The following is a 25,907-nucleotide window of genomic DNA, read 5'->3' as shown; positions in this document are numbered from 1 at the left end:
AAAAAATCCTTGTATGAATTTTCAGAGGAATTTTCCTTGAAATTATTCTTGTTGGAATTTCCGGAGAACTTCGTAAAGGAAATCCTTGAAGAATTTATCTTGTAATTCTCGGAGGAACTTCTCTTGGATTTGCTGGATGAACTTTCTTATGAATTTTTAGAGAAATGTACCTTGAACAGCCCGGCGATGTTTCCCTTGGAATTCGTCTTTAAACTCCCGAAGAAATTTCCTTTGGATTCTCATAGGAATTACCGGAGGAATTTTCATAGGAATACCCGCAGAAATTATCGTAGGACTTTGTAGGAATTCCCTGAAGAATACTCGTAGGAATTCCAGGAGAACGCGAACCACGTATTTCCAACAGGCCGATCACTGTCCATCGCAGGCGGAACAATCTGTTTTGCAAAAAAAGTAAATAAATAAACACCAGCTGATTGGAATTGACACTTTTGCGAGCACACTCTGCCACTCAAAAAAATAACACGAGAGAGAATGGCTGCGTACTTCTCGTGCTTGCTTCGATTAATCCTCTCTTGGAGCTTACCGAACGGAGTATTTAAATTTAATCTGGATTTTCGCAAATCGAGATTAAATCTCGTATCAACTGCGTTGGTGCTTATGACCATTAGAGACAACCAAATACGCTAGTAGATCCGATGACCTATACTCAAGGAAGTTCTTGGAGAACATCAAACTGACAATGCACTCACCACTTGATAGCAAATAGCTACATGAGGCTATGCAGATCAGAAATAGATTTTACCCAAATGGATCCTACCTGAATGGAGGTTTCAGTGTATGCACGTGGCTTAGCTGATTGGTTGAACCATATTTTTTCATAATAACTGGTGTACTTTCTACGCAGTACAGCTCCAAATAATCAATTCTTGAATCAACTCAAGACGTAGTATAACGAACAAATTTAAATGAATGACTCATTCAACCACCTGTAGATTCATTCACTTATTCCTCAAACCAATCACATTTCCATGCTTTTATCGTTCTCCTCCATAGGTGTTTCCATACATATACGCATACTGCATCAACAAATTTCAACCCGTCGTCGTTTCCGCAAAGTAACGAACCTGCGTCAATGTCCAGCAGCGAGCGACCGAAGACTCATTTCCTTTGTAAACGAAAGAAGTGACACGCAATCCCCTAAAAAAAACATTAAAAAGAAAGATTCAAACATTTCCGCATTTAGGTATCGAACGACAAGGATGACATCGGCAACGCGGAAGGGGAAACCGCAAGGTGCACGTGGCGCTCGTCCTACGCCTCTCAATCCCACTATCCGCGCGCTACCGAAAAGGTCCTTCTGCAGCAGGTGGAGGATATCGGGGTTGGATGCGTCCTTAACCGTTATGTGTCCGACAAATTTTTTGCTTTTTACTACACCGTGTGTTTTAAATGGGTGCTGGGTACCCTGTCGGCCACATAAGGGTTAACGATGTACCGCCAAACATCTCGATACATTCGCACCTGCATGGTATGCTTTATTGTGTGCTTTGAATGATGCATAAATTACGGCGTTTTTGTAGGATTGATCCTTTTGCAGCTTGAAGGTCTTATTGCACATTTGAAGTGTTCCAATTTTATGTTTTAGGTATCGCTAAAGAAACACGTTGCGTTTAGTCCATATACCCATATTAATTAGTCACGGTGGATCGTTTCACCCCAATGGCACCCGCATTTTCCGCCCAAATATCCCTGTTATTGTTTTGGTTCCGTCCCTTTCCACCGCATGGAAGCCGGTTAGGCGGTGGGATCGAAAGCACGTGCTTGCTGCGATGCGATCCCGCAATCCATATAGACAACAACAAGCACCGGAGTGGAAAACCCATTGAGGATATCGATTTTCCTGCGGGACATGCGCGCGGTCGCGAACATAGGGCACAAGACGAACGCCAGGAAAAAATGGCGTCAAAGTAAGTGAATCTCGGTGGTGCAGCAAGACTGTACGCTGGTGAAAATTTCGGAAAAATCGGTGAATAATTGGGGGTTTTGACGGTGAAAAGTGCTTGAATCGGTGGATGAAGTTGGAAGGAATGTGAGTGTGGTGTTTGGATTTCCGGGAAACTGTTGGTTGTTGAGATAACTTGAGTTTTATATCGGATGCACCCCTGAGGATTGAAGATGTGGGATGACGAACATCTGCAATCGTAAAATTTCAGGGATTACTTGATTTTTGGGATCTCATGGCTTGCTTGGAGTCTGCAGGGGTGTGGGAAATCCGAATGATTCACGCATCTGCGGATGGATCGTAAAGTTTTCTTAACATCCATATGGATTTTTGGGGTTCGGTGAAAAGTTAGAAAAGGGGCTCACCCTTTTTTGTTTTTGGTGTCCCTCGCACACACTCTCTTACACACACAGGAAGAAAATCGATAGAGGATAGCTTAGGCTTTTTATTTACCACTGTAACCCGAGACAACCGCAAAACTTTGTGTGCAGCAGTAGCAATTGCAGCCAGCAAGGGGTTATCTCCTGCGTGAACTGAAATATCCAGGGTTGGACACGAACATGAAGATAGTCTAGGGTCGTCGTTGTAGTTGTTGCAATTGTGTCGAGCCTTAGTCGAACGGAACCGATATGGAGGAGCTTTTGATGACTATCGTGAAGGAGGCGACCGGGAGCAAACAGCAGAACCTTAAACAAGCCGCACAAATTGCACATGGTGAGTTCAACGGTGAGTCACCCTGTAGTCTAGGCCTTAACAGAGTTGTTTGTTCTTTGTAGACAAGCTACTGCGCCAGCATGGGATCCACAGAGATCCTTCGTACGAGCTGCGGTCTGTGTGCTTTACCGCCCTGCAGATGGCGCTGGAGACCAAGCGGCCCAAATTTGTGAGCTACGGGTTGAATGGATTGCATGTAAGATCTTTTTGCCTCTCAATATCTCACGCACACTACTAGATCTTGTTACTTCTTTGTAGCGCATCATACGCGATGAACGATTCTTCTTCGGTCTGGAACCGGAAGACGATTCGCTGTGGTTGCCGGCTCAACTGCTGCGATCGACCTCGGGAATATCTACCGTTGGTAATGAGGATACCGTGGTCAACGTGCTTCGGCTGTTCCTCTCAATGGCCTGCTCTCCAACGTGCACTCTGAACGGTAGACTTCTCATCGAAGTCCTCTCGAAGTGCGGCGAATGTTGGGAGAACGGCTCGCGAGCCGTGAAAGCGGCTTCCTTAGCCGCTGGTAGCCAGTGTCTACGGGCGTTCTGCACCTTCCTCAAGGACGAAGCCGAGGAGATCCTTCGCACTGGTCCTACTGGGATCATCAGCATCGGTATGGCTGCGGCCGTCTACAACGAGGTTATTCCGGTCATGCAATGGTTGTGCAGTCGATTAATCGAACCCAGCACTGGCAGTCCCAAACGCATCGACTCCGCAGGATCCCTCTACCTGATGGAGTGCATCTTAACGCTGGTGACCTCACTGCCACCAGATGTCCACGCCAATCCTCACTTTACCGCATTCCTCTGGCAGAAGTTCTGCCCAACACTGGCCGCTACTCTCGGATCACCCGGAAGGGTCAACATTGACAAGAAGTTTACGTACAAGTAAGTCCGCGCTTCTCTGACAAGGTCTCAAGCTCACATTCTTCTCCCATCAACAGAGACGCCATACACCTGATCGAATCGGAACACCGCGGTTTCTTCACCCGTCCGGGTCTAGATGGTCCCCAGGCCCGCTGTATCTACCTGACCAGCATCCAGCTGTTGCGGATCGCCGGAGCCCAAGGTACCCTCAGACCCATGCTGGAAGCCCTGTTCCATCGGATGCTGCTGCTGCCGATACCGGCCAACCGTGCCGAACCACTACGCTGCGTACGGGAGATCCTCAAGAGCCCCGAACGCCTGATCGACCTGTCGGTGATCCTGTATCCGGACAAGAACCAAGGTCAGAGCTGCAGTGACGACATGGCGCTGTTTCGACTGTGAGTATTCTAGTTTCACCCTATGCCATCTCAATTTCTTGACGCAATGCGCTTTTCAGCATCATCGACGCCATGGAGGAGTGCGCCACAACATCGCAGCACGGCAGCGCCTCCGTTGACAGCTCGATGAACTCCAGCGTGGAGTGCATCGTAGCCTTGCTGGAAAGCCTCCAAACCCTGTGCTCGGGAACGTTCGATGAGTCGATCATGAGTGATCGCATAGCCGACGCCATCAACAACCGCTACCACCAGCTGCGGGAATCCGACTACACCGGTCCGTTGACATATCAATCGATGGCACGGCTTCCGGCTCCGTATCGGGACGCCGTGGCCGAGTTGCGGCAGAACGGTTTCGAGACTTCGTCCGAGTCCGAAGTGGATGCTGAGCATCCCATCGATCCAGAGGCGGGATCTCTTGGATCCGGAGACACCGAAGGACCGGAAGACGAAGCCCATTCGTCCAGCGATGACGTATCTTCGAGGACCGACGGTAACTGGCCCTGGGCTCACCTGGAAGAACCGCCGCACGTACGCTCGGATGTAGACTGTGACCGACATCACGCCAGGGAGTTTGCAAAAGTACTTACCGGGGAGCTGGTCCCAAACCTGCTAAAACTGAAGGTTTCCGTCGAAGTGGATGAAGCAATTCAGGAGTTTGCCTCGCACATTTGCCAGCAAAACAGTCTGAACTACTCGGACTATGATTACAATCTAACCGCGTTGAACGCGGACGGCATCTATCTGGCAACCTACTCCGCTCTGCTGTTGGCACTGCAGCTCATGAAGGCCGGCCATTACGACGAAGGTCATGAGCCGATCCTGATCCCACTGTCCGAACAACAATTCGTGACATCCGTCCAGAATGCTGGGGTGCTGGTCTACCTTAGCTCCGCGTGGCTTCGCGAACTCTACCAGAGCATCCTGGCTTCAAATCCGCTGGCAACGCTGAAGTGTATTGAGAATACCGATGGATCGCACTGCGCCCTGGTGGATATGCTGTACGATGCGGGAGGTGTCGGTCCATCGCAAATGCTGTCCGACTGGCAGCGACTCCAGTCGGTAGTCAGAATTCAAACCGAGCCGAACGCCAAACAACTGGCGGGCAAGAAGCTTGCCCGACGGCTGCTGACTTGCTGTTGGGACTCGATGGTTACGGTTCTGACGGCTGGTTTGGGCGAGGTTGACGACTCCCGTACCGCACGGTTGATGAAGCTGTCAAAGAAGACCCTCCGGGTTAAAAAGAAGGCTCGGAGTTCCGGAGAGGCTCTGTACGCACTAAGCTTGGAAGGTCTACACGCAGCGGCTACGTTGAGCAATTCGCTGAACCTTCAGCACCTAGCCGGCAAAATCTTGAACTTGATCGCGACCAACGTTTGTCAGAACTCCGGCCCGAAGATCCCCGCCAGTCAAGCGCTGTCGATGGATGTGGTGTTGTCTGGTGGACTGGAGCTGGGCTCACACTCCGCCGACTGCTGGCTACCGGTTTTCTCCGTCTGTCGGCATGTAACTCAGCTGGAACACGATCTGTTCAGCTCGCAGAACGCCCAGATGGGGAACGCTTCGCAGGTTGCCGGCAACGGAAAGGATGCTGAATCACCCAGTAAGAGCAGCGCGCAGTCGGACAAGCTGAACCTGTCGTCGTACCCGATCGACGAGGATGAGACCTGGTAAGTTATCTCCAAGTTCCCAAGAAAAGCTTGCGTAACGATGAATCTCAATGTTTCTTTCAGCGTGGACGTCTACAGCTTCCTGCAAGCTCCCCTTCCGAATTCCAACGCCAACGTGGCGACCATCCTGAAGGCGTACTCCGGCAACGATACGGTGAACCTCTCGCAAGCGGATACGGCCAAAATGCTGTGCGCCCTGTCGCACCAGGCCGACACTCTGTTCTCGGATGCCGCAGAGCGACTCGCCCTCCCGGCGCTGTTGCACTTCCTGAAGAGCCTGTGTCGTGCGTCGCGCGAACAGCTCTACAGGGGATCGTCATCCAAGAGAGGCAAGAAGTCCTGGTGGCTTGGCCGGCCGTGGAAGGTCAAGAACGATTCGCTACCTCTGTCGCTGCTGTTGCATCGCGTCGGGGATGTCACACTCAAGGTGTTCCGGGGACCAAGGCCGCTGCTGCACATCCTGAAAGTTTGGGCTATTACAGGACCTCACTTGATGGATGTAAGTTAGGGAATTTGTAAGTTGGGGACCTCGATTGATCAAGTATTGTTCGTTTCAGGCTGCCTGTCACAAGGATCGTGCCATTTCGAAGCGTGCCATTGAGTATATCCACGATATCATCACGGCTCTGTTGGTGGAGCAATCGGAGCTGCCGCACTTCCACTTTAATGAAGCGCTTCTTAAACCGTTTGAGAATCTGCTAAGCATGGATTCGTGCGATGTGGACGTGCAGGATCAGATAGTGGCCTGCCTGTACGAGATCGTCGAGGCTCATCGTACGGAGATCCGGTCCGGTTGGCGGCCTCTGTTCGGAACGCTACGTACCGCCCGTAACCGTCCGGTACATTTGTCCAACATCATTGACATCTTCCATGTATTTCTGGAGACGGACAACACTCTGGTGTTCGCCAACGCCGGACTGGACTGTATTCTGTGTCTGCTGTCTTACCTGGAAATCTCCGGCAGCGGCGGCAGTGTTGCCGGCTCAACCGGGGCCAGCGGCAATGGGAACGAAGGCAGCACAAACGACGACAATAACATTAGATCCAGTGATTTTTTATATGATGCTTTGAAATTCCTCGAACGTTGCTCATCGATCCTTAGTTTTATGTACAATATGCCTCAGTGTCCGAATCTGCACTCGACCTACAAGATCAAGGGTATCACCTACACTCACATCATCGACGCTAACATTCCAAACTCCATGGAGAACTTCACCTACTTCGGGCAGGACTATCTGCAGAGTAGCAACGAGCAGTACATGATCAGTTACCGATCGCTGCACATCGACAAGGAGACGATCACCAAGATCGATGAGCTGGACAAACCGAGTGGAGTGCTGAAGGTGTGGTTCCTGCTGTTGGACGGCTTGACCAACTCCTTGATCGTGTGCCCGATTGCTCATCAATCGCCGATCCTGCAGTCGATCTTCAAGCTGTTCAAGTCGCTTTTGGTCAATCCGGGAATTGAGTTCGGCTTCTACTGCATCAACCACCTGCTGATTCCAATGATTCAGGACTGGCTGCGTTACGTCAACAAGGCACAGAAGAACTGGAGTTTGATCGAGAAGAACTTCAAGCATTGCTGCTGCATGACCACCGATCTGGTGGTGGAGTTTATCGAGAAGTCGCAATCTACGCTCGGAGGGTTGGAGGACCGGATTGTGATCGGGAGCGAACAGTCGTTCAACCACCATCAGCAGAGTATGAAGAAGAACAAGTTCACGAGCATTGTTCGACCGGTGGATAACATGAAGTACAGTAAGCTAAGGAAGGTGACTTCGTTGGATGAACAGCAGCCGCAGCAACAGCAGTACGCGGGGTATTACGGTAACAAGAAGGAGGACGAAGGATCGGGTGCGACAAAGATTCCAACGGCGGCGATCTTGGCGTTGAAGCAACTGCTGTTGGTGTTGATTGAGTGTTCGGCCCAATCGCAGGAGACGATCGCGCGAGTTGGGGTAAGCTGCATGAAACATATAATCTTCTCGACGGGTCACATCTTCAACGAGGATCAGTGGATGGTGATCACGTCGGCGATCCACCGTGCCAGCACGGTGACGATGGCTCCGCTGCGCCAGCTGATCTTCGCATTCAATGAGAATTCGAATAGTTTCTACGGAGATTGTGCGAACGTTAAGGTTGCAGCAAGACGCGACAGTACGCTGGACGAACTGCAGAGGGTGCACTCGTTGGCGCAGCAGGTCTTCCTGATGGACAACCAGCGGGACATGTTGAACTCGAAGGTCAACAACAATCTTGGTGGAGGATTGAACGGTGTTAACGGAGCAGGTACGGCTACGGACGATCGATCGTATTCGTTCTTGCTGTATCCTTTGAATTGTAATACAAACATGACACAGTCGTGTTCGGTTAACGGAGGCGGAATCAGCGCCTCGTTGCAGAGCAATGGACTCAACTTGGACAGCTATATCATTAGGATTCCGTACAGGAATCTGGTGGTTGGACTGCTGGCTAGTCAGATGCTGTTGCAGCTGATCGCGAACATCTTGTTGAACGGGTTGACGAATGTTCCGAATGAGCTGAACTCGTGCATCTACAATGGAGGTGAAACGACTGGAAGCACCAGCACTACTACCAAGGCGTTATTCCAGCTGGGTTACCGCAGCAAGGAGGTTCTGCTGAGAACACTGAAGCAGTTCTTGATTTGCTCGATGGACTTCGATCTGCGACCAGGACTGAAGTTTCTGATCCAGAAGGTGTCCAACATAGAGAACGCGGCTAACCTATACAAGCAGATGACCTCTTCCTGGATCATCAACTACATGACCTTGGTAGACGTCTACATCAACAACATTCGGGCGTACAACTTGAACGAAGATGACATCAAGTACATCTTGGATTCGTGCAGCCACATGACGGCTGCAAGCCAGCAGTGGAAGAAGAACGAGAACTTTGTCCACTATCTGTTGGCCCTTCGGGATCTCTGGGACCTGATCGCGGAGCACTTCATCGACAACATGGAGAGTAACGGTAACGATGGGTCGACCATAACGCACATTGTGGAGAACAAGTTGGAGAAATACGAGCGGTTTGACGACAAGCTGGACAGTTCTGGAGGTGAAGAAGATCCGTCGAGCTCGCCTGAGGGGATCAGCTGTGGAGACCCCGCGAACGACAATGACAATCCGGGGATTGATCCGGAGTCTCCGTCGAAAAGCGACGAGGAGAGCGTCTCCGTATCGACGATCGTCGGTAACCACGGGGCTAGAATGAATCCGTTCAATATCTCCGCCAATCAGCAGCAACACATGCATCATCAACAGCAACTGCAGCATCAACAGCAACAGCAGCAATCGATATCGCCGGAGATCGAACAACAGAGGACTAACAGCATTCAGAAAGACTTGATATCCAAGCGGTCGGCACTGAAGCAGCTGATCGTGGCGTCGATGGAGCTGCTCAAACTGCTCCCCGAGGAACAGGCCGAGCTTTTGAAGCTTCTGCTTACGCCCAAGATCCGCGAAGCGTTCCGGGTGATCCAAGAACAGGGTACTGGGGGCTTGACGATGGAATGAAGGGCTCTCTTCTACGTAACTTTTTTGTCACACTAGTGTAACATGCAAAACGTACATTTCGATGGAAGACAAGATATAATCGACTAGACTGAAATCGTTTAACAAAAATATATATCGCAAATTTACAGACAATGCAAACTCCTGAATTGAAGTTGAATGGCAGATCAAGAAAAAAACACATATTTTGATGATATATAGCTTTACATGATTTATACATTTACGCATGGAACAAAACAAAATCATATATACCTATATATACATATTGAAGCCCCTTTAAGAATCCTATAACTGTTGATATACGCTAAGGAATTTACTAAGAACAGTATGCAAAACGCCATTTATTACACTACAGCTACACGCCCTCCACGCAGCAGTTGTGACTACTGACAGCCACAACCACACTAACACAAACACGTTGCTCAAACACACAAAACTCACCAAACATACTAATACAAGCAGCAACAGCGACAGCGGCTTTGAGCTACTACAATACGCGCATGTTCTACTCGTTTCAACACTAACTAGCCACAAACAAACAACTCGGTATATTCAAAACCTCACCAATATATCCAAACAAAAGCTACCAAACAATCCCTTTTATACGAACCTACATAGCTATCAATCGAATCAGGCTTTCAAACGCATGTACTCACTATAGCAAACAAACTAACACCAGCGTGCTTTCGTTATTGTTTGAGTTTCTTCGTTTATTTCGATGAAAACTTTCTCTCGCCTATAACATTGGAGAAAGTTGGCGCTTAAAACCTAACAATCAATCGCTTCTGTGACTCTTAATCTCTCTTATAAGAAAAATCTCTCTCTCTTGATAGGTGGTAAACACCGATGAAAAATCAACCCAAAATGGCAGCCGGATGCCATATGTGCGCGATAGTTATGATTATTCTTATGTATTCGTGGTATATGTGTACTCGAGTTACCACAACAACCAACAACAACACAAACACATTTACAACAACACTTGAAACAAACAGTCTAAAAAGCAACAAGAATGTATTTAATCCGCTTGAGTTGAATATGGAACAGCCTAAAATTCGACGAAACAAAAACTAAAGTATTTTCGTGATCGGATCAGTATTTTAAACCCCTTTTTAGAAAAAAGCAAATCATGATTTCGCCACAATTTTAAAAATTAAGATTGTTTTATCGGTTCCAAACCGAATACCGTTCCCCGATTGGACTCACCCTTCCCTTCGACTCTCTCTCTTTTTGAATGTGGATAATCGAAAAAGAAAATAACAGATAAACAAAAAACATGTAACGAATCAGTAACAAATCAGTATAAAAAACAAACAGAAAACATTTCAAAACAGAAGAACGTGAAAACAAGTATTTACCCCTCTGTCTCGAAAGTTGATCGTGCGAAATAGGTAGAGGAAGAAGAACATTGAAAAGGTAACCAATGAAACAAAGAAGAGAAGCAAAATGAAAGAATGAAACAAACAGCAACCAATTCCATCACCGACGTGGAACCTGTCGAGTAAAACAATAAACAATTGAAGTAAATATTATATATTTGTGCAACTGAACAACAGGGTGGCGTTGGTTTTTCGTTGTGCTTTGAAAGAATGTCCATTGAGCTCTATCTAGCGTTACGCGCATCAGCCCAATTTGTTTTGCCGGAAAACCATGTTCGGGAATTATCTGTCCAAGCGAATTTTGCTTCATTCTTCACTCTTCTGTACGCTGCTTCAAAATCGATAAACAGTTGGTGAGTTTGCATGTTATACTGCCATAACGACGGTATCCTGTGTGCCAAATTCGGTTTTTAGTCGTTTGAGGACTTTTTACCCTTACTCACTGTTTGTGATATCTCTGCTAATCCGGAATCAATCCTGTTCCTGGGTACAGCTTCATTGTTGACTGACGGCATTCAACAAATCTTCAAAGCACTCTTTCGACCTAACTTCCAGTATTGATTTTGCTGTCAGCATATTTCCTTCCCGGTCGTTGCAAATGGCGGGCACAGGTGCAGTCTTGTGCCGCACACCACTGATAGTGGCGCAAAACCTCCGCATATCGATCCGACTCATGCTTCCCTGCACTTCAGTAATCACACTCCCTTCATGTTGATGTTTATTGCTGCCTGTGAGTACGGTTCTACTCTCTCATTATTTTAGCTAAATTTTTTCCAAGGCATTTTCAAATCTTTTCCCTTTATCACAGTCATATCACCGACGAACCGACGTGACAGTGGCGATTCAAAAGTGTCTCCCCCAAATTTAACGGTCGACCACTGAAGCGAGCGATCGCTTCTGTCAAATCAGCGCAGACGCGAACCGTTTCCTATATGAACACACGGGGGTTCGGTGTCGAGCTATCAAATCATCGCGAGCCGTTATAGAGGTGGCGATAGTGTTCGGCCCCCACATTTTAGGGGCCCCACAAAAACCTTTTTTGGTTGCTAACATTAGCTTAATTTTTCATATTGCTCAAGTACTGTTCGAAAATAAGGAAAAACATTTTTGGTCATATCCCAGAAGGGCCTCCACATCCGCTCGGGCCCCGGGCCCCCACAATCCTTGATCCGGGCCTGTACGTCGTTTTCAAAATTTGTTACTGCTTTCATCTCACATCTCTCATCTTGCATATCTCATAATCAGTCTTTCATATCTTATTTCTTATCTGACATCTCTCACATCTGATCATCGTCATCATCGTCTCTCACTTTTATCTCTCCACTCACCTCTTCTTCTCTTTCTTCTTTATGGCTCTACGTCCGCACTGGGACTTGGCCTGCCTCGCTTCAACTTAGTGCTCTTTGAGCACTTTCACAGTTATTAATTGAAGGGCTCTCTTTGTCTGCCATTGCATGAATTTGTATATTTTGAGGCAACTACAATGATACACTATACCCAGGGAGTCGAGTAAATTTTCCCGACCGGAACGGGAATTAAACACGCCGTCTCCGGATTGGCGATTTATAGCCTTAACCACTAGACTAACTGGAGACCCCCTCCACTCACCTCTCTTCTCTCATTACCATCATCCCGCACCTCTCATCACTCATCTCTCAGCTTTCATCTCTCAACCTTCACTTCTCACCCTCTCATCAATCCTCATCACTCATATCTTATCTCACATCTCATATCTCTTACCGCCCATCTCTCATCTCTCATCTATCGTTTCCCACCACTCGTCTCTCATATCTCTTCTTTTAACTATCAACTTTCATTCCTTACCCTTTCATCATCGCGAGATCTTTCATCTCCAATCTCTCCTAACTCGTATCTCATGTCTCATCTCGCATTCATCGTTTCTCATCATTAACCTCTCATATCTCAAGTCACTCATATCTCACCTGCTATCTCTTATGTTGCATCCTTGGTTGCATCATTATCAATCATCACCATCACAATCGTCCTCATTTCCTACCACCGTCATTATCACTTTTCTTACATTTTCCAAGACATTTTCCCATATATTTTTAACCTTTACCACCACAGTCTTGCAAATCTCAACTCTCACCTCTCATCATCACCATCATCTCTCATCTGTTTATCTCGCATCATCATCATCATCATCATCATCATCATCATCATTATGATCATGATCATTATCATCACCATCACTCATCCCATCATCGTCATCATCTCTCATCTTTCATCACCATCATCATGGTCATCAGCCTACTCTCTCGCTTTTCTCTCATCATCATCATCATCATCATCACCATATCTTATCTCTCATCATCATCTCGCATCTCTTCTCTCATCATCATCTCTGATCTATCGTCTCACCATCGTGATTGTAACTTTTATGACATTATCCAAGACATGTTTCCGTTTCACTTAGCGAACGAAATTCGGTAACTGCAACGACTGACAGATGTCAACAAGTTGTCAAACGACAAAAAATAACCGTGAATGTGATCCGACTGTTCATTTGGGCTAACATGGCGCACCGTTTTGACGTTTGGCGGTGCGATAACTGCAAATTTGTTGCACTTACCGGACTTGCAGTTAAACTGTTTGCACCGATCTAACGTCTACTGTATTTTTAACCTATACAGTAGACGTTCGCTCGGTGCAAACGGTTTAACTGCAATGCTTTTTAACTGCAAGTCCGCTAAGTGCAACAATTTTGCAGGTATCGCACCGCTATCTGTCAAAAACAAAACGTCAATGTTTTTCGGATGCACTACAGCTGCATTGCGATGTTTTTGAGTGCATTCTGGCTGCGTCCAACAGCAATTGACAATTGTTTGACGGCTGTCAGTCGTTGCAGTTAGCGAATTTCATTCGGTAATTGAAACGTAAACATATTGCACTTATCGAACGTCTACTGTACCACAGTTTTGCAAATCTCAATTCTCACCTCTCATCATCACCATCATCTCTCATCTATTATCACGCATCATCATCATCATGATGATCATGATCATTATCATCACTCATCTCATCATCATCATCTCTCATCTTTCATCACAATCATCATGGTCATCATGGTAGGCACTCTCTCGATTTTCTCTCATCATCATCATCATCAGCATATATTATCTCTCATCATCATCTCTCATCATCATCTCTCATCTATCGTCTGTCATCTGTTGCCTTTGATCTCCTATCTTTTAACTAGCATTTTTCATCTTGTATCTAATCTTGCATCTCTGATCATCATCATACTCATCTCTCAGCTGTTGTCATGCATTATCATCATCATCAACATCATCATCATGATCATATCATCACCATCTTTCATAAATCATCTTATCATCATCACCATATATTATCTCTCATCATCATCTCTCATCAAAATCTATCGTCTTTCATCTTGCATCTTTCATCTAGCATTTTTCATCTCTCATCATCATCATCTGTTATCACGCATCATCATCATCATCGATGTTATCATCATCATCTCTCATCACTCATCTCAAATCATAGTCATCAGCCTACCCTCTCGCTTTCCTCCCAACATCATTGTCAACTTAAACATCATCAGTCATCACTATCACCGGTATATCAGTAAGGGTAACCCAACTAACAATTGCAAGTCACAAACAAGCAAGCTTGCTGAATTGTTGCCTAATAGTGGTAATGATAGCTGAACTAAAATTATGCTCTACACATAACTGTTTAAATGATTTTTCAATTGAGAAAATAGTCAATGTTCGACTTTCCTCATCCGTATCAACAATGATAAATTAAAACACTTTTTAAAAGTTTAACAAGAAATTTATTCGACAAGCATTGATTCGTTAACAAAAGAGTTTAACAAAACATTTGTCTGCACTTATTAAGCTGATGTATCGATAAGCATATGCTCCTGAACAATGTGCTTTTCACTTTCAAATAAACGCCTTCAGCCCGTCATAGTTTGACTCGGAACTTTGTTCGGATTATGGGATAAATCATGGGTAAATCTGTTTAGACAACCAAGTTATTAAAGAACCAATATTTTAAAAGAATCACATAAAATTGAACAGAATAGAATTATGTAGTTTAACATTGAGTGCCAAGATACGTAATCAACGTAAAAATGAGGCATTTATTTATTATTATTAGTCTGTAACAAGATATCTTGTACCTTGATTATTATATTTTTTATCTTCCGTAGCAGTTCGATTGTACGAGACGCTTGGATCGATGCATTTGACATTTCAGTGCTGTCGTGTTTACTGAATATTGTTCCCACAGTCACCTAGATAACCAAACAGCATTCAGAAATCGACACATTTCAAGTATCCCTAAACATCCTTATGTACTATTTATTGAACATAATATCAAGATTCCATGACAAAAGCATAAATAAAAAAAAACTTGCTGAACGGATCTTCGACTGAGCATGAGTAGATTACCTGAACAGATGCTGCGAATGCACCATGTTCAAGACCATACCGCACCACATATTGTCATACATTTTTAATGATCGATATTTAATATTATGGCGCCAGCACCAAACGGAAGAGCGACGTTTTGACTAGCGACACTTTTCGACTAGCGACACTTTTTTTCAGTACCGGGTGCAGTGCGCTGTGTGCGTTCAATGATGCACTATCATATACGTCACTTCCGACGTATGTTGTAAACAACCCAAAATTAGCAAAAATATTTTTCTTAAAAAAAAGTTTTTTGATTTCCAACCGAAATCATAATAATAAAAATAAAAACATATTCATATCGCAATTAGTTCGTCTGGAAACAATATCTTCAATAAGGACCAACACTTTTTGGCCGCATTCGATACAAGTTTTCTCACCGTGCGATAAAAATACTGACAGCGAAAGCAGAATGGAAAACACGTGTTTTGGGCTGAACAGCTGTTGAAGTGTAAGGCGTTGTTCAGTTGATTACGACGTGCTGTGCTAATTCACCACTGCTGAACACAAGTTCAGGAGTGATCATTATTGAGTCATGGGAAGATTATGTTTTGCTTTGAGTGCTGCATCTCACCATCTCTAGGATGGCGCAGATAGGAAGGTATGCGGCTGGCAAACGACAGGTCTCGAGTTCTAATCCGGATTTAGGTAATTTCATATATAATTCTTATTTCATAATAGGTGTTCTCAACATGAGAACAAATAATATTACTCTCGTGAGAGTTCAACATTTTTGCATTTTATTTATTTTCAGTCATTTTTGCCAAAGCTTAATAACAACTTTCTTGTACATTTGTAAAACGCTTTTAACAACAAAAAATTAAGTTGGTGCGCAACATGATGCTTTATAACTTCTCCAAATTTGTGTGAACAAAACCCGAACATAGGTTGTACGTGAAAATAATTCAAATGTTATTCAACATTATGCTGAATAAATTCGTCATAATAGTGCCTGTTAAATGAGTGATTGTTAGTTGGGAAGCTTCTGGCTGGGTCGACGTGTCCATTATTAGGTATAGAGGCCCAGGCAGTACGTACCTATTGGAAGGAAATGGCCATAGAACGAACTAAAGGCGATTATTGGTCGAAAATACGATTCGGAATAGGACTACAAAAAGACGCGAGCGAATAGAACGTGTTTGCTACGCATTAACTTTATTAATCGGAACAAGTTACAAAGGTTGGTAAGATTGTTTTTTTCTCTTCCGCTGTTTGACAGCTATCGTCAGGGCATCAGCGCCCTTCAGTAATTCCTCCTACACTCCTCCTCGCTGACGAACTGCACTTCCGGTATCACTCGGGTGCGACAAGCCCTAAAGCTCCCGCGAAATATTTGATCTTGTTTGGTCCCAAAGGCTTAGTAAAGATGTCGGCGATCATTTCATTGGTTGAACAGTGGCATAGCTGTATGACTCCTGTTACCGACAATAACGGCAACAACGGGAAGCCAAGCAAATGTTTTTTGTTATTGTATTTGTTAGTAGTTTTGTCTTTGAAAAAAAAATACAAAAAAAACGCTGTAAGGATAAATGTTTGTAAAATTAAAAATTGTTAAAATAGTTGTTAGTATTGTTAGTAAAAAAATGTAATTTGGGAACCACTGCTCCAATATAAAATTAAATTCAAATTAGTTTTATATTCCCTATGTATGTCCCCCGATGGAGTACTAGATGGGGTTAGAAAAGGGGAACAAAATGTATATGTCTAAACACGAAATCCGGGATGAAGAGAGATGGAAGTAAATGAGGATAGAGAGGAAAAGGAGGAGGTTTTCTGGAGAGACGTTTTGAGGAGAAAAATGGGAAGGTGGAATCTGGATCAGTCGATTTCGGGATAGGAAGCGGACGAGAAGCTCGAGCAAAGTGCTTCACTAGGTAGTGGTACGGTCGTTAGGTCCAAGAACTACCGCATGAAAAAGTGTGGGTCATTTTCGGAGTGAATTAAGTGCCCCTGTGTCAGTTGGACGTCCCACGGGACTAAATTTGGGGCCAGCCAGAACACGCGAAGCAATTAGGCGTGGCGTCACCCGGACCAGTTTTCCGAAGCAGACCACACCACCAAGTTTTGGACCACCCTACCCAAGTTTGAGAGCATCCCGCTTCGACCAACGGCGCACATCTCGTGATTCACCACGGACATCCGGCCGCCAGGCGGCGCGACGTGCTCAGCAATGCATTCGACCATCGATCCTGAACCCATCCCTCCACCCGAAGCGCCACCGTCTCGGCGCTCGCTCCGGCTAACATCGTTTTGACGCCGACCACGTGCTCCGGCAGGTATGTCATCATCTTCTCTTCCCCCTTTCCATCAACATCACCGCAATGGGCCCAACGATTAAACGAAAATTATGTTTGTATATACTAACCCACACACCCTAGATATCAATATATTAGTAGAATATAAAATCAACTCGGTCCCTTTGATTTCCAAAAGCGAGAGATTAATTTCCCTACCAGTCTGCTTGGCCTTTCCTTTGTTCGCTAAATTTCAGTTGGCAGGTAAGTGTAGGGTTGCTCAAGTTTCCCCCTGGTCAATGCCGACCCTGAGGTACTTTTTAAGGTGAGCTGGCCTGGGCGTATGGACGCCGATACCACAGGAAGTGTGGAGCGTCCAAGGGTAGTTACACTCCCTTAGCGCATAGATCCTTGGCATGATGGTACTTGGTGTCTATATGCTTGCTTCGTTTGTTCAGACGATCTAAGACCACGAAGTCAATGCAACTACGGTTGTCTTCATTTATCGTAGTCGGCCGTCGCTGCTCCTCACCTAACTCACCAAGCAAACGCCGCAGCCATACTACCTCCTGTGCTGTATTCAGCTTCCATGGTTGATGTTGTAACGCATCCTTGCTTCCTGCTGGCCCAGACTACAGGAGCTCCGCCGAAGAGAAACACAAAACCACTCGTTGATTTTCTGTCCGATCTATCGCCGGCCCAATCAGCATCACTGTAGCCGACGAGGATCATATCACCGGTTTGTTGAACACCTAACTTCAGCTCGTAGTCCTCAGTGCTGATCAAATATCGGACAACGCGTTTGAGCTCTGTCCAGTCATGCTGCGTTGGGGTACTTGTCTTTCGGCTCAAAATCGAAATGGCAGCCGCGATGTCTGGTCTCGTATTTGTAGCCACATACCGTACAGCAGGGCACCAACCAAACTGTGAAATTGTTTGTTATCCGGTAGAACGTCGCCATCAGTCTGCTTGAAATACCCAGCATCTAATGGTACGTTCGACTTCTTCGCTCCTTCCAATCCAAAACGATTAGCTATTTCTCCAATAAAAGTCTTCTGACTTAAACGGTAGAATCCATCATTGTCTTTTCTGACTTTTATCCCAAGGAACTGACTGACGTTACCAAGTATTGAGATAACGAATTCACGCTGTAACTTCTTTTCAAGAATCGTAATCTGCTCAGCATCTTTGCATACGATGATCAGTGTGAAGAATTAGCATTAAGTTAAAATTCACAAATAAAAAAAAAAAACATACGATGATCATATCATCAACATAAATTAGCAAGTACATCCACTCACCACTTGGCAAACGTTTCATGAAAAGACAGGGATCAGACAACGACTGCTGGAAACCCAGTTTCGACGTCCCAGGTTTCGACAGAACAGTCTTCACTGTAGTATTCCAAACCCTTGCACTTTGCTTCAAGCCGTAAAGGCTCTTGTGGAGCTTGCACACGTACTCCTCTTTTCCCGGTTCCTCGAATCCTCTAGGTTGTCGAACATAAATATCTTCCTCCAACTTTCCATTTAGGTAGGCACTTTTCACGTCGACATGTCTAAGCTCGAGTTTCCGTTGTCCGGCGAGGGGTGATACACAAATTATGTCACGCAAAAATCGACGATTTTCAACCCCCCCTCCCCCCTATGTCACACTTTTTGTATGGGACCTCAATTTTTTTTGTAAGGGACGTCATGCTCTGCAAACCCCCCCCCCCTTCCCCCCTAAAAGCGTGACGTAATTTGTGTACGGCCCCCGATAGTCAACAGTACCCTAAATGTCGACTGCATTGCCACAGGTGCAAAGACTTCTCCAAAATCCAATCCATATTGCTGAGAATAGCCTTGGGACACAAATCGTGCCTTATAGCGCACGGTTTGGCCAGACGTGTCCTTCTTTCGTTGAGACACCCACTTTGATCCGATGATTGGACGATCCGGTGGTGGTGGCACAAGAGACCACGTTCCACGTGACAAATGAGACCTGTACTCCTCCTTCATTGCATCCAACCACCTTTCTTTATCTGGACAGCTGGCTGCTTCCTTGTGAGTTGACGGCTCCTTGTCTACCACTTTAGCAACACCTACCACGAAATCGTCGAACCTTCTTGGGTGCCGACGTTGCCGCACACGTTGCTCTCTTCCGGCTGGATTTAGATTTTCGCCTTCAAACCCATTGTCAATATCAGAAAAGTATCCCTCGAATTCAGACTCGTCCACAATGCTGCTCCAATCCTCCTCGTTATCCGACTCGCTATCCGCAGCTGAAATGACTTCCTGTTTCTTCTCGGTGCAATCCTGTGGCTTGGTTTCAAGATCCGGAATGACCGTAATTTTCTCCTCCTGCATCTCGGGACCCACTTCCAGGAACCGAGCATCTCGGCTGATGATGATGTTACTCTTCGCCTTGTCGAGGAAACGATACGCCTTCGCCTTGCAGTCATAGCCCACAAAAACGAGTTTTTTGGCTTTACTGTCGAGCTTACAGCGCTTGACGTCCGGCACGTGGACGTAAGCTTCACAGCCAAAAATCTTCATGTTGCCAAGATCCGGTTTGTGTCCTGTCCATAGCTCATACGGAGTTTTATTGACCGAGCGTGACGGGAGACGGTTTTGAATGAAAGCCGCTGCTGCTACCGCCTTGCCCCAGAAGCGCTTCTCCAAGCCAGCGTCGAGTTGCTACAGACTGACATTTCTTTCAAGTACCGATTGCACCGCTCCGGCACCCCATTCTGCTGAGGAGAATAGCCGGCGGTCAGTTGCGACTGGATTCCCTCCGAGCGGTAAAACTGCTCCATCTCTTTATTCACAAATTCGCCGCCGCGATCGGAACGGATGATGCTGGTTTCCTGCCGAACTGGTTCTCCGTAAAACGAACATAGTTCATGATGCACGCTTTAGCCTCGGATTTGTCCTTCAGAAGGTACAGAACGACATACCTACTGAAATCGTCGATGATTGCCATAAAATATTTGTTGCCTCCCGGGGTGACGTTCTGCATCGGTCCACACAAGTCTGTATGGACCAACTGTAACGGTCGAGTAGTTCTTCTCTCCGCTTGCTGACGGCTGGCGTGCCATCTTCCCCTCCAGGCAGCATTCGCATACGGCCCTGGATCCACAATCAACGACTTTGACACCAGCAACCAGATCTTCTTTCCGGATTTTGTCCAGGACGGCGGGGTCGCGGTGCCCCAACCGACGATGCCAAGTGTGTTGGCAGTTGACGGTATGGCACGTATCCGCAGCAAGTGCCTTTTGCCGAGCCTCCTTTAGAACGTACAGCCCACCATTCATCTCTCCAAGCGCGACAATCCTTCCAGTCGAATCCATAATTTCAACGCCACCTCTGTTGAACTTGACGTCGAAACCATTTTCAACTATCTTGCTAACCGATAGCAATCGGCCATCCAAATCCGGTACAAACGAAACATTGTTGAGTTGTATATTCATGGGCTTACCTGTTCCGTCGATGGTACTAATTGTTCCACATCCAGCACCACTTGATTTGGCTCGATTGCCATCGGCCATCATCACAGTGGTCACCGGAGATTCTTCCAGCTTACCAAAAAAATCCGCACAGCTGGTCATGTGGCAGGATGCACCGCTGTCTATTGTCCACGAATGAGGTCTCACCTTCGCAACAACCGCGTCATCCTTCTCACGAGCCGAAAAACTCACAGCATCACAAGTTGTTTCCTTAGCCTGCTTTGCATGTTTCTTCTTCCTCGCCACAGTTTTGTTCCCGACGGATTCGCTGTCGTTGCGCTTCTCCTTCAGTGCGAGAAACTTCCTGCAGTCCCCCTTGTAGTGGCCTGGCTTGCTACAGAAGACGCACACCTTCTGCTTACTCACATCCGCCTTCAGCACCTGCTCTTCTCCTGCTGCTGGTCCACTACGTTCTGCACGCTTACGGTACTCGTCGAGTAGTTTCGATCGAACTAATCCCATATTCACGTCCTGATCCGGATGTGCTTCCAGAGTTGAAGCCAGGAAGTGATATGACTCCGCCATACTGCGGAGAACCATTGCAATTTGCAATTTGTCTGCCAACTCCATTCCTGCACTCTGCAGTTGTTCGAAAAGCACATCCATGTCCAGTAGGTGCTTCTCAACATCTCCTTCTTCGCCTACCTTGGCGTCACACAGCCGAATAAGAAGCGATAGTTGAGACGCAGCAGTTTTTTCATGGTACTGCTTTACTGCCGTGAATCGCATATTTGTCCCATTTGCATAGGAAATCCAGCAAAGATGGGACTGATATGCGATTCACGGCAGTTTAGTGCCTCCTACACCTCCTTTGCTGTGTTACAATCCTTTATGAGCGGGTATTGACTCTGCTCAATGCTCAACGCAATCGTTGCCAGGGCCTTATTGTCCGCCTTGTGCCACGACTCCGCTGGGGCTGCTGGTGTGGCCTCCGACACTACATTCCAGAGCTCCTCGCGAACTAGGAACATTTGCATCTGGAATTTCCATGCCGTATAATTGTTGTTTCCCAGCTTGGCGATTGAAAACCTTCCGGGATCCGCAATTCCGCTGTCGATGATTAGCTCCACCTCCACAACAAAGACCAAAACGCCGATCGGGTCAGCTCCTGTACACGCCAAACACCAGCCGAAACACGCGCCGGCACGAGAAACGAGAAAAATTACTATTTTTCGCTCCGAATCAACCGAAATTTTACCGGTTCACGCCTGGGCCCATAACCTATCGGAAGGAAATGGCCATAGAACGAAATAAAGGCGATCACTGGTCGAAAATACGATTCGGAAAAGGACTACAAAAAGACGCGAGCGAATATAACGTGTTTGCTACTACGCATTAACTTTATTAATCGGAACAAGTTACAAAGGTTGGTAAGATTGTTTTTTTCTCTTCCGCTGTTTGACAGCTATCGTCAGGGCATCAGCGCCCTTCAGTAATTCCTCCTACACTCCTCCTCGCTGACGAACTGCACTTCCGGTATCACTCGGGTGCGACAAGCCCTAAAGCTCCCGCGAAATATTTGATCTTGTTTGGTCCCAAAGGCTTAGTAAAGATGTCGGCGATCATTTCATTGGTTGAACAGTGGCATAGCTGTATGACTCCTGTTACCGACAATAACGGCAACAACGGGAAGCCAAGCAAATGTTTTTTGTTATTGTATTTGTTAGTAGTTTTGTCTTTGAAAAAAAAAATACAAAAAAAAACGCTGTAAGGATAAATGTTTGTAAGCTTCTGGCTGGGTCGACGTGTCCATTATTAGGTATAGAGGCCCAGGCAGTACGTACCTATTGGAAGGAAATGGCCATAGAACGAACTAAAGGCGATTATTGGTCGAAAATACGATTCGGAATAGGACTACAAAAAGACGCGAGCGAATAGAACGTGTTTGCTACGCATTAACTTTATTAATCGGAACAAGTTACAAAGGTTGGTAAGATTGTTTTTTTCTCTTCCGCTGTTTGACAGCTATCGTCAGGGCGTCAGCGCCCTTCAGTAATTCCTTCTACAGTACCGACCGACAGCTACAACTGGAATAAGCTGGACAGTACATATAGGCTAATGCGTCTAATAAAGAAGAAGATAAACTATCTAGGAAATAAAAGTCTTATATGAGCAATGAAATTACTATATTGTTCAAGGTAAAAAAATACAAACTGGCTATTTTATATATATATCATAATTGCTATATAGAACACAAGAATATCCTCCAAATATTTTCGTAAAGTAAGTAGAAAATTGCCTGGCTTCCGTCAGTTAAATGAGAAATACATACATCAATGATATGGTTTTGCAACGTAACACTGTCACTTATCACAATGGTTCCAGCCCCACACAGCTTCCACCTCCCGGTCCAGCTCCGGCTTCTCCAGTCGCACGACGGCACACTTCCGCATACTTTCCTGCAGCGTGTAGATAGTGTCCTCGTCCACCTTGAAGCAGTCCACCACGTGCAGTTCTCTCAGATGCGGAAATGCCTTGGGAATATCCAACACAGTTTTGTTGGTTATCTACGGACAAAAAAAGTACAAGAGAAGGAACGATAAGAGAGTTAAGCTTAATTGGGAAGGTTGATCTAGAAGCCGACATATGGTACCCAGCCACTACCACCAACGCTGAACGTGCGCAGATTGGGGCACTTGGGAAAGCGGATGAATGCGTTCTCCGATATCGATATGGACCAGCAGCGAAGCTCCAGCAGGTTCGTCAGGTTGTTCAGGAGTTGGAATCCCTCGTCTTTGATCTGGATGGAAAAAGGATTGTTAGATCGGGAAAGGTGTTCCAGCTAAACGATTCGTACTTGGTAGCAATAATCCAGCGAAAGCACCCGCAAAGAAGTCATTGTTTTGGTAATTAAACGTAGTTGAGCGTTTTCAAATGTATGATCGTAGATTTTCAGCATCCACACGTTGGGAACGAATGTCGACATATGATTGTAGAATCCACAATTTGTTGAGATTCCGTCCAGAACCAAGTGAGTTACCGTTGGCAGTTGGACATCTTTGAGAAAGTTACTATCTCTAATGGATCCTTGAAGCTTCAGAACTTTCAATTTCTTAAATGCAGCAATATTCCTGAAACTGGCAGCCTTGAGCGATTGGACATTAACACACAGACTAGTAATATTTTTCCACCGCCTACAGATGAGATCGAACGTAGCTTCATTTACCGGACCGGTAAGGGATGCACTCTGAATCGCATCCATCTGCTCGAACACACTGAAAACCTGCCTGAAATCGCTTGGCTGTGGCCAAAACACATGCATCCTCTCCAACCCAGTCAAACAATTCAAATTGGAAAACCGCTGGAACTGCGAGAACTCCAACAGGACGTGCAAAAATTTCAACTGCTTCCCATAGAAACCAATCAAATCGATGGCCGCATCCTCAGCGCCCACCAAATCGAGTGAAACCAAATTTGGAAACAACGCGGGAATCACATCGCACAGCTCGCTCTCGAACCCGCGCTGCGTCATTTCCAGCGCCCTGATCCCCTTGAACACAGGCAGCACCATATCGCAATCCTCGTTGCACACACTTCCCTCCACCATCAGCTGCCTCAAGCTAGGTGCCTTCAGCAGGAATCTTACTAGAATCGGTGGCGTGACGACGTAGGTGGCCAGCTTCAGCGAATGAAGCTCGGTGCCAAATTTATCCAGCACCTCCAGCAGGAAGGGAACACTGGAGGCTTCGGTCCACTCAAGCGTGAGGTTCCGGTAACAGCGGTTGCTCTTCAGCAGGATCTTCCGCTCCTTTTGGTTTAGGTAGTCGACCACATGAAGCACGATGGTCCTCATGGGTCGATCGGTGAATGCCAGCCGGTGCCATTGGCGCGAAACGCGGGCCGCTGTTTTGCGTTCCCGGAGCTTCAGGTAGCTGAAGATGAGTACTAGTACCTGGAAATGGTACGAGGAAGTTATTATTGATTGTTGTTACGCGTTTTGCACAAATTGAAACTAACTTCTTCAGGGAGATCTCTTATTTTGACCATTTACACGGATAGAATGTTATTGTTTTGACTTTTTTGGGCGATAATTTGTTGTGCGTTTTTTGTTTGACATGTAGGGTAGATGCACAGGTATTTGTTTTGAATGAAGAGAAAAAACTAAGCGAACATAAATGATTTCTTATTGTCGGGCCGCCACCAAACCGGACTTCGCACAATCAAGTCGCGACGCGACCCAACTCGCGACGTTTTTTAATCATGTCAAAAGTAGTGCGCATCCTTCCCGTTGTTATCAGCAGCACAGCGCATTCCTTCAGAAGTTCCTGCTGAGTTCCTCCATAAATTGCTTCTGATTTTCCTACGGAAGTAGAGCTCTTTCTGGGATTCATTCAGGAATACCTTCGGGAATTCCTCCAGGAGCGCTTTCAGAGATTGAACTAAGAGTTTTTTTTTTTTCTAAGATTTCTCCAGAGGTTCTTTCGAGGGACCTGCAGGAGTTCTTTTAGAAAATAATCCTGCAGTTTCTTCTGGTGTTCCTCCAGGAATTGATTCCTGGAATCCTCAAAAAGTTTCTTCCTGGATTCGTCAAGAAGTTCTTTTTATGATATCCTTTCTTGAGAATTCCTCTAACAGTTCTGGGAATTCTTCAAAAGTTCTTCTGGGAACTTCATCCGTGATTTCTTCCGGTATTCCTTCAGAAGTTGCTTTCAGAATTCACTCCTTCCTTTTAGGATTTCTTCAAGAGTCTTCTGGGATTTGTCAAGGAATTTCTTCTGAGATGTATCCAAGAGTTCTTTCTTGGATTCTGCCAAAAATTTTCAGGCACGGTTTGTTCATTAATTCTTATCGGGATTCTTCCAGGAACTCTTTCTAGTCTGAAATGAACCGGCCAAGAGCTAAAAGCCTCTTTACTAAAGTTAATGATAATAATAATAACAACTCTTGCTAGAGTTCCTTCATGAATACTTTCTATACTTTCTTCTAAGGTTCCATTAGGGTTTTTTCCGGAGATTACACCAGTAGTTCCTTGTGTTATATCTTCTATCTTCTATCTTCTATTTATATAAAAATGAGTTTGAAGTCCCTTTGAGGCAACAAAACTCAGGAACGGATAATCCGATCGGCATGACTCTTGCACGGTTCGATTCGTATTTATGGTGGCTGTGTTTATATGTACAAAAAGTTACGAAAATCAACTAGAAAAGTAAGAAAATTGATAAAGTACTGGTTTTTATGAGCTGGGAAGGAAATCAACACG

The 25,907-nt window shown here is 45.7% G+C and overlaps 2 protein-coding genes across 3 annotated transcripts; one reads left to right on the top strand and one right to left on the bottom strand.

The window, feature by feature from the left end:
• The first annotated feature begins 1,856 nt into the window (after nucleotides 1-1,856).
• On the top strand, nucleotides 1,857-10,697 carry LOC109397198 (brefeldin A-inhibited guanine nucleotide-exchange protein 3). Its single transcript, XM_019669541.3, has 8 exons — nucleotides 1,857-2,050; nucleotides 2,377-2,677; nucleotides 2,740-2,873; nucleotides 2,936-3,567; nucleotides 3,624-3,944; nucleotides 4,004-5,611; nucleotides 5,675-6,110; nucleotides 6,169-10,697. Exons 2-8 carry the CDS (start codon nucleotides 2,593-2,595, stop codon nucleotides 9,145-9,147), a joined length of 6,195 nt encoding a protein of 2,064 aa, XP_019525086.2. The 5' UTR covers nucleotides 1,857-2,050; nucleotides 2,377-2,592; the 3' UTR covers nucleotides 9,148-10,697.
• An 11,985-nt stretch (nucleotides 10,698-22,682) lies between these two features.
• LOC115269092 (uncharacterized) lies at nucleotides 22,683-24,796 on the bottom strand. Of its 2 annotated transcripts, none has more exons than XM_029877443.2 (4): nucleotides 24,665-24,796; nucleotides 23,505-24,599; nucleotides 23,292-23,447; nucleotides 22,683-23,214 (listed from the first exon to the last, which is right to left on the bottom strand). In XM_029877443.2, exons 1-4 carry the CDS (start codon nucleotides 24,692-24,694, stop codon nucleotides 23,011-23,013), a joined length of 1,485 nt encoding a protein of 494 aa, XP_029733303.1. In that variant the 5' UTR covers nucleotides 24,695-24,796; the 3' UTR covers nucleotides 22,683-23,010. The 2 variants fall into 2 exon arrangements, with proteins under 2 accessions (XP_029733303.1, XP_029733305.1); XM_029877445.2 differs by having other exon boundaries at nucleotides 22,688-23,214; nucleotides 23,301-23,447.
• Nucleotides 24,797-25,907: the final 1,111 nt, after the last annotated feature.

This window comes from Aedes albopictus, chromosome 1 (assembly GCF_035046485.1).
Source record: "Aedes albopictus strain Foshan chromosome 1, AalbF5, whole genome shotgun sequence".
NCBI lineage: Eukaryota > Metazoa > Arthropoda > Insecta > Diptera > Culicidae > Aedes > Aedes albopictus.
The sequence above is the reverse complement of the archived record's forward strand: the minus strand, read 5'-3'. Positions and strand labels throughout refer to the sequence as shown.

Bases quoted from the DNA above. Each gene is read 5' to 3' on its own strand.
- LOC115269092 (XM_029877443.2), bottom strand. From the start codon at position 24,694: ATGGTCAAAATAAGAGATCTCCCTGAAGAA. The intron at 23,448-23,504 runs GTACGAATCGTT...TTTTCCATCCAG, and splicing joins CGCTGGATTATTGCTACCAA to ATCAAAGACGAGGGATTCCA. The intron at 23,215-23,291 runs GTCGGCTTCTAG...TTTTGTCCGTAG, and splicing joins GTAGTGGCTGGGTACCATAT to ATAACCAACAAAACTGTGTT.
- LOC109397198 (XM_019669541.3), top strand. From the start codon at position 2,593: ATGGAGGAGCTTTTGATGACTATCGTGAAGGAGGCGACCGGGAGCAAA. The intron at 2,678-2,739 runs GTGAGTTCAACG...TGTTCTTTGTAG, and splicing joins AGCCGCACAAATTGCACATG to ACAAGCTACTGCGCCAGCAT. The intron at 5,612-5,674 runs GTAAGTTATCTC...TGTTTCTTTCAG, and splicing joins ATCGACGAGGATGAGACCTG to CGTGGACGTCTACAGCTTCC.